Here is a 15,697-nt window from a genome sequence, read left to right on the forward strand (position 1 = left end):
GTCTGTGTGAAATCGATATATTCAAATTCTAGGATCAGGGGAGGTTCACACCCCAGTTTCCTCCGACCAATGGGCGAGCGTGGCCCCGCCCGCGAGGTCATCCTGATCCGAATATTTGCATATTAGCTGCTCCTACTGGCCTATAAGAAGGCGAGGGCAAGGCGAATGAAGTCAGTCGAGTCGGGTGGCGAAGTGATCGGTGTGGCAGGAAGAGTCGAGTCGGGTGGCGAAGTGATCGGAGTGTCATCGAGTTGGGTTCTGGAGTCGGCTGAGAAGAGTTGTGGGAAGAGGCCAAGGAGCTCGGGTCCGAAGCGAGAAGGACGGCGGTCGGTGACGAGGTCGCGGTGTGGGATCGCTCGTCGCGGGACCCAAGCCAGCCAGCCATCTTCCTCCCCCAGGGCATCAACAATTCCCCCTTTCCCCCGCGCTGAGATAGTGCAACAAGGGGGCCCCGTTCCCACCCCACTCCAAACGTCATGCCAACGAAATCCGCCAAGGAGCACGGAGTCGGGGCACAGCCACGCGGCCACATCTGCGGCTCGTCCGCCAACGCGTCACGAGGATGCGGGTAGGACCCCCCCCCCCGGTCTTGCGGGCCTGGCCGCTCCTTCAGGTCACGCGCACATATTGGCCTACAGGCCAGTCTGCCCCCTTGTCGATGAGGGTGGTTTCTTTCCTTTGCTTTTGAGTAAATGTGCGTTGGCGCCGTCTGTAAAGTAGAACTGTATAAGTGTTGCCGTGCGTGCACGTTGTCGGTAGTAACTCTGCGTCGTTGTTGCTTTTGTTCTGGTTGCTATATGTGCATTTTGACTGTTTGGCTGTATATGTGTGCTTTCCGTGTGCCGGGAAATAAATGTGCATTGTGTGAACTGTTTTCCCATTTCGCTTCGTCTTTTCTTTATTGACCCTCCATCCTGCTTCATGTAAAGGGTTCGTAGTGGGTGCAAAACGCCCGGTAAATAATCTGAACCATTGAGGTCGACGATAACACCGCTCGGTTATCCCGATAGTACGGAACGGGCCGCCCAAGCGGCTCGTGTCCGGAGTCGACCTGCGGCGAGGTACGATCGCCCGGTTTACCATCCGCGTGGGTACTTAGGTAGGTCGAGTTTGGCGAACAACCCTATCCTATGCGGGTGGCCGATTGGCACGATTGTGGTGAGGTCGAAAGGCCCACCCGTGACTGGCTCCGGGCGATAGTTCCCGGAGGGTCACGACTGAATTGTCCATCCGGTGGGCGACACGGTCGCGATTCGAGTGACGTGGCCGTCTGCACGCCGGCGGGCGTGAATTCGCAACAGTATTTAATTTTAGTTACCTTTTATAACATTTCAAACAACTTTTTTGAATACCAAATCAAGGCTCGTGCAATAGCAAATGCACAGAATCATATAACAAGGCAGCAGACAAGAGGGGCAGGATAGGGAAGCACAGAATAGTGGGGAACAAAGCCAATAGGTTATCTGTGAAAGGGAGAGGGATGGGACGGGGTACACGAGGTAAACAAGATGGTACTACAGGGACTTTCAGGAAGGAAAGCAGGGAATATGAAGGAGTTGGGTTTGGGGTGGATTAACGGGGGTAGTAAAGATCAAGATTCTGGATGGGGGAAGATATGAGATGGTGGTGACCAGCTGCTTTTAAGACCTGGAGGGAGGAGTGAGATGGAAGAGAGTGTGGGAGTTTCATTCCCCTTTTTTCCCTACATCTGGAACAAAGAGTGAAGATGAGCAGTGATTCTTGATTTTGGTAGTTTTACGAAAAGGAAATATGGGGGGACAGATTAGAGAAAGAGCTGGGGGGGGGGGGGTAACAGTACTCCATTAGGCTGCAGACGAAAGCTTTGTATGTGATCAGGAGCTCAGGTGGGCCGAGGAAGGATTTTTCACGACGGAGGATTCCCAGTCGGCGACTGGCTTTGGAGGCCAGAATGGAAATGTGGCTTTCCCAAGAAAGATCATGGCAGATAGTGAGACCCAGAACCTTGAATGAAAGGACTTCTTCCAAAGGATTGTTGAGAAAGTAGATGGGAGGGGGAGGGGTGCGTTGGGGGGGGGAGTTGCAGATGGTCCTTTCGGAGAGACAAAGTGAGAGTGTGAGATTTGTCGGGATTAAAATACATGTTCCACATGTTGGCCCAGTTTGTGATTTTACCCAGATCTGTAGAGAGTGAAGAAGCTGCTGCTTGCCGGTCTGAGGGATGACAGATGGTACGGCAGAGGGTGGAGTCATCAGCAAAGACATAAAGAGGATTTTCCAGGGAATTCAAGAGATTATTGATGAAAACCAAAAAAAGCAAGAACAATGCCTTGAGGAACTCCAGCCTAAACAGGAAGAGGAGATGAGAGAATTCCATGAAGAGCCACACCTTTGACTGCGACAGGAGAGGATGTCCGTGAGCTATGAATGGAGATTGCCTTGGATACCATTAGAAGAGAGTTTGGTGAGCAGTGCGGGATGCCAGACCGGAGCGAAAGCTCACGATATGTCGTGAGATGGCTCTGATCACATGTTTGGCATGTGGGAGCTCAATCCATTGTTGGGAAAGCAGAAACATCTCCAGAGTTGAGTGACCTGGTCTAAATCCAAATTGATGGTTGAAAATCAAGCCATTGGAGAAGAGGAAGGATTTGATGTCAGAAGCGATGATACAATCCAAGACCTTGCTGATGATGGGAGGATATTTGGTCTATTGCTGCAAGGATCCATTTTTGCACCTTTTTATGCAGAGTGGTGGTGTTTGCTGATTTTCAAGCAGATGGCAGATGTCCTTGAGAAAATGAGAGGGTGAATAGAAGAGAGAGAGGGTGAGCAAGAGCAAAGGAGCAGGTTTTTCGGACACATGGGCTGACGCCGTCTGAACCGTTTGCAGAATCTGAGTAGAGGTTGACAGCAAGCTCTCTACTTTGTCAGAAGAAAAGGACACAGAGTCCAGGAACAGCTGGATGCGACTGGGTTAGATGGGTACAGAAAGTGATGGGATTGGGACACAAGATATAGATGCAAACACGGAGTTTAGCCATTCAGCCTTTTTACGTGTGGTGTCAGCAGTGCAGCCATTTAAGGTAAGGGAGAGGATGGAGACGTACACCAGAAACAGACTTAACTTGAAGGGCACTCAATAGAGCGCATACCTCCGCCACGCAATGCCTGATCCACGAGAACATATTTGGCCTAATACATTTGTGAAATATCATTCTTTATATCGCTTTTTGGCCCTATCTGTCAAGGGTGACAAATCACTAAGATAATTATCAGATCCAGATCCAGAGTCAGATCTTCAACAAAATTGAATCAATTATTTATTGTCACAAACCCATGTCCACCAAGTTTTGTCTGAATCCATCCACAACTTTTTGAGATATCGTGCTATATATCGTTTTTGTCCTAATCTCTCAATGGTGAAGAATCACTTTAAAAACATGCTAGTAACCAGATCCGGATCTTCAGCAAAATCTAATCAGTTCGTCCTTGTCACACACCCAACCTGTCCACAAAATTTAATCCGAATCCGTCCACAACTTTTTGAGATGTCCTGCACACAGACAGACAAACAAACAAACAAGCAGTCATAGACTGGTACTTATGAAATCGTCAACTTGACCTCTGACCTTGTCTAATAAAAGCTGTCTCTTGAGAAGGTAGCGACACAAACCAGAAGTTTCTACGATGATTCTGTTCCAAACCATCAAAAATCGAATGTTTGACCTCACTGTGACCTTGACCTTTGACCGATTTTGACCAAAATCTAACAGCACTAGCCATCACCCTCCTGAATGACGTGGTGTAATTTGACATTGGTAGCTTCTTCCGTTCGAGTTATCGTGCCTACAAACAAACAAACACACACACAAACAAACAGTACGGAACTGATCAATATACTTACAAAATCTTTAGATTTCGTAAGTAATAAGAAGACGTCATGCAAAGCACGACACTTACAAAATCCATAAAACAAATTTGACCTCAAAAATAATTGGTGATTGTATTCAATGACCAAATATGCAACTCCTCTTCAAATTTCAAGTCAATCGGATGAAAATTGATAATTTTAGAAATTCGGCCGATGTTGACTTTTTGGCCTATGTGGACCTCCAATAAAATTGGTGGTTGAATTCAATGACCCAAAACATATATATCCTCTTCAAATTTCAAGTCAATCGGATGAAAATTGAGGATTTTAGAAATACCACCTGAGGTTGTTGACCTTGGGCCTATGTTGTAGTTGTTGACCGACTCGTCCAGGAGTAGGTGGCTCTGGAGTTTTGACATGTGGCACTATCTTCCTGCAGTAAATGTGCGAATTGTTTTTCCAGTATAGAACAAATTGTGATTGTGCCACATGCTAAATGACCAGAACCACCTTTGCATGGCAGATAAGGAATGGCCTGCAGCTTTTTCCCTGAACGCTACAGTCCCGACATGGATGCCACCAAACATTTCTCAGAATGTATGGATCGGGAGCCACATAAAACCCAACTTCTACCAAGTGAGATGCAAGAATTGCAACAAAATCTACTCCACGTTTGTCAAAATCTGGATCAGGCTATCACAAAGAATAGCATCGATTTGATGCCTTCATAGGTTCAAGCACTGTGATGCCAAAGCACATGCAACCAGATACGAATATGTGATCTATTTCATTGTGTTCATATCACAAATTGGTTAAATAAAAGTTTGTTTGCAATCAGGTGTGCTCATTTTATTCCGACAGGCCACTGTAACAATCATCAGCAAATCCTTAAATCCATGGCTGCAGTACTGCCACGAATGAGGCAATTAGGTGTTGGGTTCTGATCGATAATGTCAGTATTTCATATAGCTTCTGCTTCAAAGCCAAAAATTCAGATTATCGTAAACCCTGTATGAAAATAAAAACCCCATTAAAAACAAACAAACAAACAAACAACAAATTCTTTGCATTCTCTGTTGAAGTCAAACTCACTTGTTCGAGCTGGTGAAGGCGGTAGAAATAACGATGCCAGAACTCTGTGTGAGAAACCGCAGCAGGAACCTGTTGAAGTGAAATCAATGTTTAAATAAGAGCATGAAAACAAGATACTCATGGAAGACAAAGCCGACCAAACTTTAGAGATCATTCCGCAAGGCTCGAAACAAAAAACGTGCGTCTATCTTGAGGTGAGCCAGACATTGTAATTTTACAAATGTAAAGAATGAGCACTCAAACCTTGATTCTTCTTCGAAGTCCTGATGGCACCTTGTTACAACTGTGTGCGCTTCCCTCTCGGTCACCTCAAATAGTATCACAAATTACTCTTCTCAACTCAACATTTGCCTCAAAGGTTTGTGTACTCAACCAACCCTTTTGACTCTACCTGACACCCTCATACTCCTGGACAGTGTGACTTTTACTTGATGCTAAAAAGCAAAGGATGTTCTGGCCAGAAATCTCTGGTTCCAACACAGATCCTCTCAATGACAGACTGGTTATCTTGCTTCCAATTACAAGCAAAGTTATGGAAAACACCATCACAGCTGACATCGAATCTCCTTTTCTCAAATGGCCGAATCATGAAGCATCAGTTTAGTTAAGATTCTGTCCCACCAACTTCACATTCACATTGGACATGCAGCTGCTTCTCTCTCAACAATGAATGAAGGCTTCAAGCCTTCAGTGTTGCATCTCTTGATGTACCTTGCAAAATTTTCTATCTGTGGAATACAAGGCCTTCTCTCCTCGCATTTTTAACCTCACCCCTTCCCAAATAGACAAGAGAGGGAATTGCAATCGGTGTGTGTGTGTGTGTGTGTGTGTGTGTGTGTGTGTGTGTGTGTGTGTGTGTGTGTGTGTGTGTGTGTGTGTGTGATTGGCCGTTTTTTCCATATGCGGGTCACAGAAGGTGGAACGCAGCCCTCCCAAATCTCAAAGTATCCATCTCCATGTGTGCGTACTTATACAGCCGAGTTTGTGTCAGTAGGTCAAAAGCACTGCTCATTCTATAAGCCATGCCTTCTCCTCCCCCCCACCCCCCATCATCTTTTTCGCTGCACATAGCTCATCGTTCATCGGCCTCTGGTATACATTTGAAGACTGAACGAGTCATTTCTGCAATGCATATAGAAAGTCTACACCCCCTTTCAAAATCTTCACCTTTCGTTGCCTTATAGCCTGGAATTAAATTGCATTAAATCAGACTTCTTCCACCTTTATTTACATATCATAACCCAAAACTTCCAAATGAAAAACAAATTCCACAAATTTCAGAAAATTAATTCAAAATACAAAACTAGAATATCTTGGTTGGATAAGTGTCCACCACCGAAAACCCTCCACCCCCCCCCCTTATAATAGCAATTGTAAATTAGCTCAGGTGTGACCAATCACCTTAAAAATAACACAAGCTAATTGGACTCCACCTACATTCAATTGTAGTGATTCTGATAATTTCAGAATAAAATCAGCTATTCCTGGAGGTTTCCTCTGCTGGGTCGTGCATTACACAGCAATGTCTCATCCATGAGAACAAAAGAGCTTTCAAAAAAACCTCCAGGATAAAGTTGTAAAAAGGTACAGATCAGAGGACAGGTATAAAAATATTTCAAAGGTCTTGAATATTATATCCCTTGGAGTACAGTCAAGACAATCATTAAAAAGTGGAAGGCGTATGCAGGTGGAAGTGGAGGTGGAGGCCATATGGTACCACCAAAACCCTGCCGAGATCAGGGCATCCCTCCAAACTGCATGACCAAGCAAGGAGGAGACTGATCAGTGAGGCCACCAAGAGGCCAATGGCAACTTTGGAAGAGGTACTTGCCTTTATGGCAAAGACTGGTCACTGTGTGCATATGACAATAATATGTGAAGCACTCCACAAGTCTGGCCTGCACAGTGGGGTGGCAAGAAGAAAGCCATTACTCAAAAATAGGACCATGCATGCTGAATCTCACCTGGATCAGGAGCAACAGTCACTCAAACCCCCTGCAGAGTCCCCCACCCCAAGACCCCTGATTTTTTTTAATGCCGTGAACAAAAACTTTGGCACATCATGGGTGGTGAAGGTTGTGGTCATGTTTCATCAAAATCGTGTGTGTAGTTTCAGAGAAGAGAGTAAATACCTATTTTAGGGGGTCAAAAACCCACCAGTCGACTCCCTGAGTGCAGATTTTGATGTGGTCAATACACGTTCGTTAGACATCAGATATGAAGCTTGTGGCCAAGTTACATCAAAATCCTGTGTTTAGTTCAAGCGATAATGACTGAAGTGTTTACGGACTGACTGACTGACTGACTGACTGACTGACTGACCTAGGGCATGCTTGATCGCATAAGCTCACCAGACTGAAGTCCAGGTGAGATTAAAAAAAAGCCTACCTTGAGTCCCATTTGAGGTATGCAAAAAATAAAAATAAAAATAAAAATAAAACACTCCAGAGATTCGGAAGCCACATGGCAAAAAGTTTTGTGGTCTGACAAAAGCAAGATGGAACTTTTTGGCCTAAATGCAAAAAGTTACGTTTGGCACAAATCCAACACAGCACATCACCCGAAGAACACTATCCCCACTGAAGCCGGGTGGTGGCAGCATCATGTTATGGGGATGTTTCTCATCAGCAGGGACTGGGGCACTTGTTGGGACAGAATGGAAAATGGATGGAACAAAAGACAAAAATCCTCGAACATTTTTGAAACCTGCTGCCCTCTGAAAGAAAGCTGAAATTGAGACATAAGGTCACTTTACCGCATTACAATAACATGAAAACACACAGCCAAAGCTACACTGGAGTGGCTAAGGAACAAAAAGATAAATGTCCTTCAGTGGCCCAGTCAGAGCGCTGACCTAAATCCAATCAAAAATCTGTGGCATAACTTGAAGATTGCTGTCCATCAACGCTTCCCACGCAACTTGGCTGAGCTTGAACAGTGTTATTCAGAAGAATGGGCAAATATTGCTCAATCGAGGTGTGAATAGTTGGTGGAGACCTATCTCAACAGACTCACAGCTGTAATTGCTGTCAAAGGTGCTTCCACCAAATATTAACTCGGGGGGGGGGGGGGGGGGGATGGATACTTATCCAACCAAGATATTCTAGTTTTGTATTTTTAAATTAATTTTCTGAAATTTGTGGAATTTGTTTTTTTACTCGGAAGTGGTAATTACGATGTGTAAATAAAAGATGGAAAAAGTCTGATTTAACGCAATTTAATTCCAGGCGATAAGGCAACAAAAAGTGAAAATTTGGAAAGGGGATGTGTAGACGTTCCTTCGGCACTGTAATATGTCAAGTAAATAAACATTCGAAGTTAAGAAAATCGATTGGTCGTGAAGTGCCTGCGTCCACAATTAATTAGTTGTTAAGTTGGGGAAATTCATGAGATATTTATTCTGAACACATTCACTTGAAAGAAGTTACGTACATGTACACTTTAAAGTTATATAAAATGTACACGTCCCCCCTCGTATATTCACCATCACCTGAGTTTATGTACATTTAAAAACCGAAAACAATGCGTTTAAAACTGAACAAGGTACGTTTTCATGACAACAAAAATAGTCATGATTAATATTTGAAGTCTTTAATTGTTTTATTGGTAATTTTTATCGTCTTTTTGTCGGCGTTTTGCATGCACTGTTGGCTGTCCAGGAGTGTGTTCAGTTATCAAGCAGCAAGCCAGAGCTTGCCAAGCCAGCCAATCCTATTCAACGGTTTTGCATTTCGGCAACGCTGGGTACCCGTGTGTGTGTAATATATATATATATATATATATATATATATATATATATATATATATATATATATATATATATATATATATGATGAAAAATTCAAAATTGATCACTTGGCGTTTTACATCACAAAAACTTGAGTGTTGTCCAGTAAGGCCAAATATGATTACAGTGCATCCTGAAAAAAATTTTTTAGGGTGCAGTACGTTGAAGAATACATCAGCATTTGTGGAAAATTCTATTTTTGTTGCATTTTATAACACAAAGACATTACAGTATAGATCAGCAAGGACAAACATGGTTGCAGTATATCCCATTTGTTTTCAAGTGTACAGGATGTTCCAGGAGAACATATCACTTTGTGGAAATATCACCACTTTAAATTGCCTGCCAAAGGTGGGCCGAGATGGGCGCTCCCGGGAGTGCCAATGCTGTGCCAGCATACATAATAACCCATGGGTCCTTTGAGAGGTGGTGTGGAAGATGGGCTAAAATGGATGAACAAAACGGATAAGGAACCCCATTACAATCTGGTAAGGTGTCGGTGTGAACGGCTGTTTGGATCCATCAGGGGGTTGAAGATCCATCAGTACTGGAAAGGGTGTGGGAGTGATCGTATGGGAGAGGTTGTGTAATGGTGTGATATTGTGCGTGGGTAGGTACAGGTAGTGGATAAATAAAATAAATGGAAACACCAATGTAAAATCACTTAATAAGGCGTTGGCCTGTATGCGCCATGGCATAGACTCCACCAGCGTCTGGAATTCTGGAGGAGGGATGCAGCACCATTCTTCCACAAGAAAGTCAATCAATTCACACCTGTTTAATGGAGGTGTAAATGCTGTCTTGGGCGTCATTTCAGAATAACCCATAAATGCGTCATTGGGTTCAGATATGGTGACCAAGAACGCTATGACATTCGGATAATATCAGTGTCATGCTCATCAAAACACTGGGCGACCACACATGCTCTGTGGACGGGGGCATTGCCATCCTGGAAGACACCATTCCCAGCAAGAAAACAAATTCTGCAACAAGGGGTGAAGATGACCACTTAAGTAGCAACTGGCATAGACCTTGCCTTCTAAAGGAATGGCTGTACACAAACCATGCCAGGAAAATGTTCCCCACAACATATCACAACCACCAGAACCCTTGCTTGACCGTTGGAACCAAGCACTCAGGGTTGTCAAGTTATTTCGGTTGGTGCCACATGTGCACTCATCCGTTTGTCGAGAACATGGTGAAGCACGATTAACCTTACCACATCAGATTTCTCCACTGTTTGGTAGTGCATTAGCTGTGCTCTTTGTACCACTGGACATACGAACGTGTATTGCCAGGTGTGATGAGTGGTTTGTGCAATGGAACCCGACTATGGCATCCCGCTCTGTGGAGTTCTAGGAGGACCCTTTTTGATGAAACTGGCTGCTCGTGCCCCAGGTTGAAAAATCCATCGAAAAAAATCGAAAAACAGGAAATCGATCTGCAGTTGCTCGCCTGCTTTGCTTTGAACTTCAAATTAATGCACGGATATCACGATCCTGGAGTATGCGCTTCCGCCCACTGCTGCCCTTTGCTCATGTCTTTCTCTCAAAATTCCATGCCGACATCACCTTAGGTACCGTTGCTCATGAAACATCAGTGAGTGGAGCTGTCTGTCACTGAAGCTCCTGCCAAACACACCCCAACAATCACCCCTCTTTCAAAGTTACTGAGGTATCCTTTTGCAGCTATTCCAGCCATAAAAATAGGTAATCAGGCCTGTGCAGCATTTTTATACATGACCCTTGGCATGCTAGTATGTTATTTGCTTAATTAACACATGGGCCACACCTGTGTGGAAGCCATTGCTTTCAATATACTTTTTGTGTCCCTCATTTACCCAGGTGTTTCCATTTTTTTTTGTCCACAACCTGTATGTCTCCATGTGTAGTTGCAGCACATGGAGGCATATGTGCCTCTGCTGGCCCACCTCAGTGAACTGTATTGAGGTCAAAATTGGATGAGGCTGAGGACTGACTGAAGACCCAGTCAGCAGGGCACACTACTGTCCCAATGTCAATATATTGCCTTCTCCCCTCGATCACCTTGCTCTTATATGAGCCTCGACTTTTTAATTAAAAGAGAACGCAATAAAGTGAAGAATACAGACTTCACTTGTGCAAATATGATGAGTGGTCCACCCAACAAGCCAATCAAATGCCGTGCAACTCACAAGCCGGGTGTACATCGCACGGATGGCCGGGCACGTGGCAAGAAGATCTGAAACCTCCCCTTTCTTTTCTTTCAGGCTGAAAGCTGCAGCCCATACCATGTAAGTTTCAGGAGAGCCTGGCAAAAGGGAAGAAGTGCAAAGCCTGAAAGAATGCTTTAATCACCCAATCAACGAGATAAGCTTGGATAAAGAATTGACAACCACAATGAAGGACAGAAGTAAAAAGTTTAACACTTCGTGCTGCAGTAGAATACAGCCACTCACCATCTGGCTCATTGCAATAAGTAGCAGGATCTGCCTGAAGACTGTAGAATCGTGCCTACATCACACCAAAGCACAAGTTTAATGATTAAGCAACATTTATATCCAAGAGGAACAGGAATGGAAAACTAGATGTCACAAAATTATAAAAGTTAGCAAAAGCTTAGAATGAAATAAACTTCTGCTAAAAGGAAAACATGGCACTAAAGCATGAAATATATTGAAACCTGCAGTGAAGATGGGGGGAGGAGGGGTACCCTGATACCTCCACCAAGCTCCCCTTCTCCTTCAACACATACACATGTACACATTATACCTTCGCACGGTCATATGGCTCAGTCGAGCCTTGGGTGTTGGCCACAAGCACAATGTTCTCTTCTTGGTCCAAAGTGCTTCCAAGGGAAGGGGCAAATGCTTCCGAAATGGTGCCAAAGATGCTGGACAAGCCCTCCTTAACCATCTGGCCAGTGTGGGAGGAGCCGTCGACCTGAGGAGAGTGTGAAAACAATGTCTGACAAGATGGCGATCATCAAGTGCATGAAGGAGAAGAGGAAAATTCTGTCCACAATGCATATCAATAGTAAAATATCCAATTTTCAATTATTCGGTCCCAACACCAAATCCAAATCCATTATATTGTGTGTACAGTCTGTTAGAAGGAATACTTGCTCTATCATTTTAATGCCACTTTTTATGGACAACCAAATTTTCAATTTCAGAGATATTAAATAATTAGATTACGGCCAGTTTGTTAAAAGCTATTATTGCCAAATAGGAATGGCAAGTCGGAATGTAAAATGAGGAATTTTTGGGGGCGATAGCATGCTGGTATAATCACACTCATAACCATCAATGCTGGACCATTATTGATCGAGATAGGGGTGGGGGAGCAGGGCTTGAGGGGAGACGAGGGTGGGAGAGTCCCGCAGTCCTGGTAAACCAAAGCAAGGACCTATTTTGCATTCACGTGACTTTGGAAAGTGCTGAATAATGAATAAGTTGGCTGCCATATTAGTTGCATATACTATTGCATCAAAACTATGCTAATGCTTGACGTTTGCTCTGGAAAGAACATATATATATATATATATATATATATATATATATATATATATATATATATATATATATATATATATATATATATATATATATATATATATATATATATATATATATATATATACATACATACATAAAATATGGAATAGGCAAAGCCCAGAAGCGAACGTGGAATTCTTCTGACTTTACATATAACTTGTTCACAACTGTATACTTGCCAACTATACCGTGGTACATGTAAGCGCCGCACAGCTGATGATTTTGACGCAATTTCCGGTTACTTCGGCCTGGATTCGGGATAAGCGAACAAATAATGTAAATCACGATTAAAAAATATTTTTTTTGATGATACGGGAGATATCTTTATTAAAATTAACTTTGGGAAAAAAATAATTAAATAAATAAAAAAACGATCACTTCTTGTCAAGAATAAAATAAATTAAAAGTTCCGGAAAGAGTTTCAAAATCACTCCCGGTAATGTTAAATACAAAATAAACACTTCCTGTCATGAAAAAAATCACTTTCGGATGTATAAAATTAACTTTGGGAAAAAAATAATTGAATAAATAAATAGCACTTCCGGTCATGATCTCCCGGCATGCATCATTCTCCATGAAAAAACCGGAAACAAAAAACAAAAACAAAACAAAAACGGAAGCAAAATGGTCATAGCCAACGACACGGATTCACAATTGCCAGGGTATTGTGTTGTTTCTGTTGTTTCCTATTTTCTCATGTGCACGCGTTAAGTAATATTCACAAGATAGAAATAAAACCCAATCGTGTTTATACACCGCACAGCGTTTAACAACAACCGGAAGCAAAAAGTCATAGCTAACGACACGGATTCCAAATAGCCAGGGCTATTGTGTTGTTGTTGTTGTTGTTGTTGTTTCCTATTCTCTCACGTGCACACGTTAAGTATTAAGCTCACTTCGTTCGCTATTACAGTAGTTACCGGCTGGGTGAGCTTTTTCCCAGCGGTGGTTTCAGGACGTGTTGGACATTGAAAAGCGATGGAGTTATTGGTTTCATGGTGGTTACCTTTCGCCTGCAGGCCGGCGGCAGCACTGCCTGACCCCGCAACCCAATATACGCTTTATAGTGGCCTTTGGTGGCCTCAAAATGGACTCAAGGCCAACGTGTGGTAGCTTTAAACCTTGCCCAGGCTCTGAAGTACCTACACCCAAAATTTGGGGCCTCGCGGTGCTACAGTTCTGCCATGAAAGAATAACATACAAACGTTCAAGCAAACACTTGAAAGTATTTACAAGATATACCGTTAGGATATCCAAAAATCGTGGCGTAATGATTCGAGCATATTTTCCTCGTCTGGGATGTCAGCAATTCTAATCTCGGCTGAATCATGGGGAAAAAAATAAAATAATAATAATAATGAAAAATAAAAATAATAATAGTACGTGCTGTTTCCTTGCTCGACGCTCAACAAAAACAAAAAGGATAGCGCATGGACAAACGATCACATGTTGGTAATTATAGGGCAGGCTTGATGGACCAAATGGCCTCCCCTGTGCTGTATCACGTCCCGCTAGGGGTGGCAGGAATGTACATCAGGACGCGCAAATAAAGCGGAGTTGCTGCTAACACTCTTGCTTTTCATGTTCCACTGCACCTCGTACACCACATCCCCCTGCATTGAATTTCCTTGTCAGGCTTGCCGCACACTATGCGACGCAACACTGATGCGCCAAACCCAAATTGTGGGTGACGAATCTTGGACAATCTTGTTTTGTCAGACACTGCCACACACGAGGTGACTGTTGACAACACTATTTTCTTTAAGCAAAATGGCAAAGAAGAAGACATGCAGGTGAGGATGAGAAGGTTGAAAGCTCTGAGCATTGATGCTTTGGCAGTCATGCTGGTTGTCGCCGATGTTGTGACAGGAGAAAAAAAGCGGTTGTGGATAAAGCCCTGAGTAGAGAAAAAACTACCTGAGCATTCAACAACTTGCTAGTGGAACTTGTCATTGAAGATAAGGGAACTCAAATTTAGGAGAGCGAGTCAAAAAGTATCCACAATATACTTTTATTTAAATAATATAGCTAAAATTGAGCATGTACAAGAGCATCATTTTTCCACATCGTCCCCCTTCGTTTCAACACACTTAACCCATCGGTTCACAAGCTTCTGTATGTCCTCAGAAAAAAAAAGTTTTTGGCTGAGTGACGAGCCACACATGCACCACATCTTTCACAAGCTGGTCACTGGCAAAGTGGCGGCCTCTTAAAGCGTCTGAGTGGACCAAGCAGGTGAATGTCCGAAAAAGCCAGGTCAGGACTGTTCGGAGGATGCTCCTATATCTCAAAGTTCAATTTCCAGAGGGTTTCCACAGTATGGGTGGCATTGTGTGGACGGGCATTGTCATGCAACAATGCAACACCTTTTGACAGTAGCCCTCGGCATTTCCATTGAATAGATGGTTTCAACTGGTCCCAGAGCATTTCATAATAACGGACACTTTACCGTTGTGCTCCCCCCCCTCTTGATAGTATCCAAAATTGGGCTTTTTGAGTCCCAGAAAAGTGTGAACATCACTTTTCCAGCCGATGGTTGACTCTTGAACTTCGTTTTGACAGCTGATGTCGGATCGTTCCACTACATACTCTGGCGTTTGCTCTCTGGCTCGTAATGGTGGATCCACATCTCCTCTCCAATGACAATGCATCTCAAAAAAGCATTCCCTTCATGACGAAAGCGTCTCAAAAGGCTTTGGCACATTGTCACACGGTTGCGCTTGTGCTCTTCTTGAGTTGTTTTGGAACCCATCTTGCAGAAACTTGATGAAAGTCGTCGGTTGTTGATGATTTCATGTGCAGAACAATGACTGATTTTCAGATGTTGTGCTACTTCATCGATAGTCGACCGTCGGTTATCCATAATCATGATGCGGACTCCTTTTCTGTTTTATTCTGTTGTGGATGTGGATGTGGATGTGGATGTGGATGAGCGTCCAGATCGTTCATAATCAGTGACACTTATGCGACCGCTTTTGAACATAGTAATTCAATCATTCACACTCTGCTGCGGTAAAGCACTGTTCCCATATTATGCTGAAAGTCTGCAATATTCTGCCCCTGGTACACCATCAGCTCACAAAAATTGTCACTGCACGCTGTTCTTCTTTGGTGCAAACAGACAGCGGAGCAGTCATGTTAACTCCCTTACAACGACACAACTACTGACTGCTCAAGGTTGAAACTGTTACACAATGACGCAGACAGTTCGTGCTTGTATCTGCAAGTACAACAAGCAAAGTAGTCATCACAACAGAGTTTTTAAGAAATCATTGCAGATACTGTTTGACCCACCCTCATATATTTACTAGAAAATACCCCTTCCCTCTCTGGGAATGGGAATGCTGCATTAAAAAAACAAAAACTCATCACATTTGCACTTCTTCAATCCCGGAAAGACGTGCTTTTAAAACGGGCATCTTTGAGATTA

General features: G+C 43.4%; 1 protein-coding gene across 2 annotated transcripts in view; it reads right to left on the bottom strand.

The window, feature by feature from the left end:
• BSDC1 (BSD domain containing 1) overlaps positions 1 to 15,697 on the bottom strand; it is a 52,332-nt gene that overhangs the window by 23,886 nt on the left and 12,749 nt on the right. For both annotated transcript variants that reach the window (XM_085896735.1, XM_085896734.1), the window contains exons 4-7: positions 11,483 to 11,653; positions 11,170 to 11,224; positions 10,906 to 11,021; positions 4,946 to 5,014 (exon numbers count right to left, since the gene is read on the bottom strand). In XM_085896735.1, coding sequence (XP_085752861.1) covers positions 4,946 to 5,014; positions 10,906 to 11,021; positions 11,170 to 11,224; positions 11,483 to 11,653 — 411 coding nt within the window. The remainder of the gene's footprint in view (positions 1 to 4,945; positions 5,015 to 10,905; positions 11,022 to 11,169; positions 11,225 to 11,482; positions 11,654 to 15,697) is intronic.

The sequence above is a fragment of the Eptatretus burgeri genome, chromosome 1 (genome assembly GCF_056783735.1).
Source record: "Eptatretus burgeri isolate ZD-2024b chromosome 1, Ebu_testis_v1, whole genome shotgun sequence".
Taxonomy (NCBI): domain Eukaryota; kingdom Metazoa; phylum Chordata; class Myxini; order Myxiniformes; family Myxinidae; genus Eptatretus; species Eptatretus burgeri.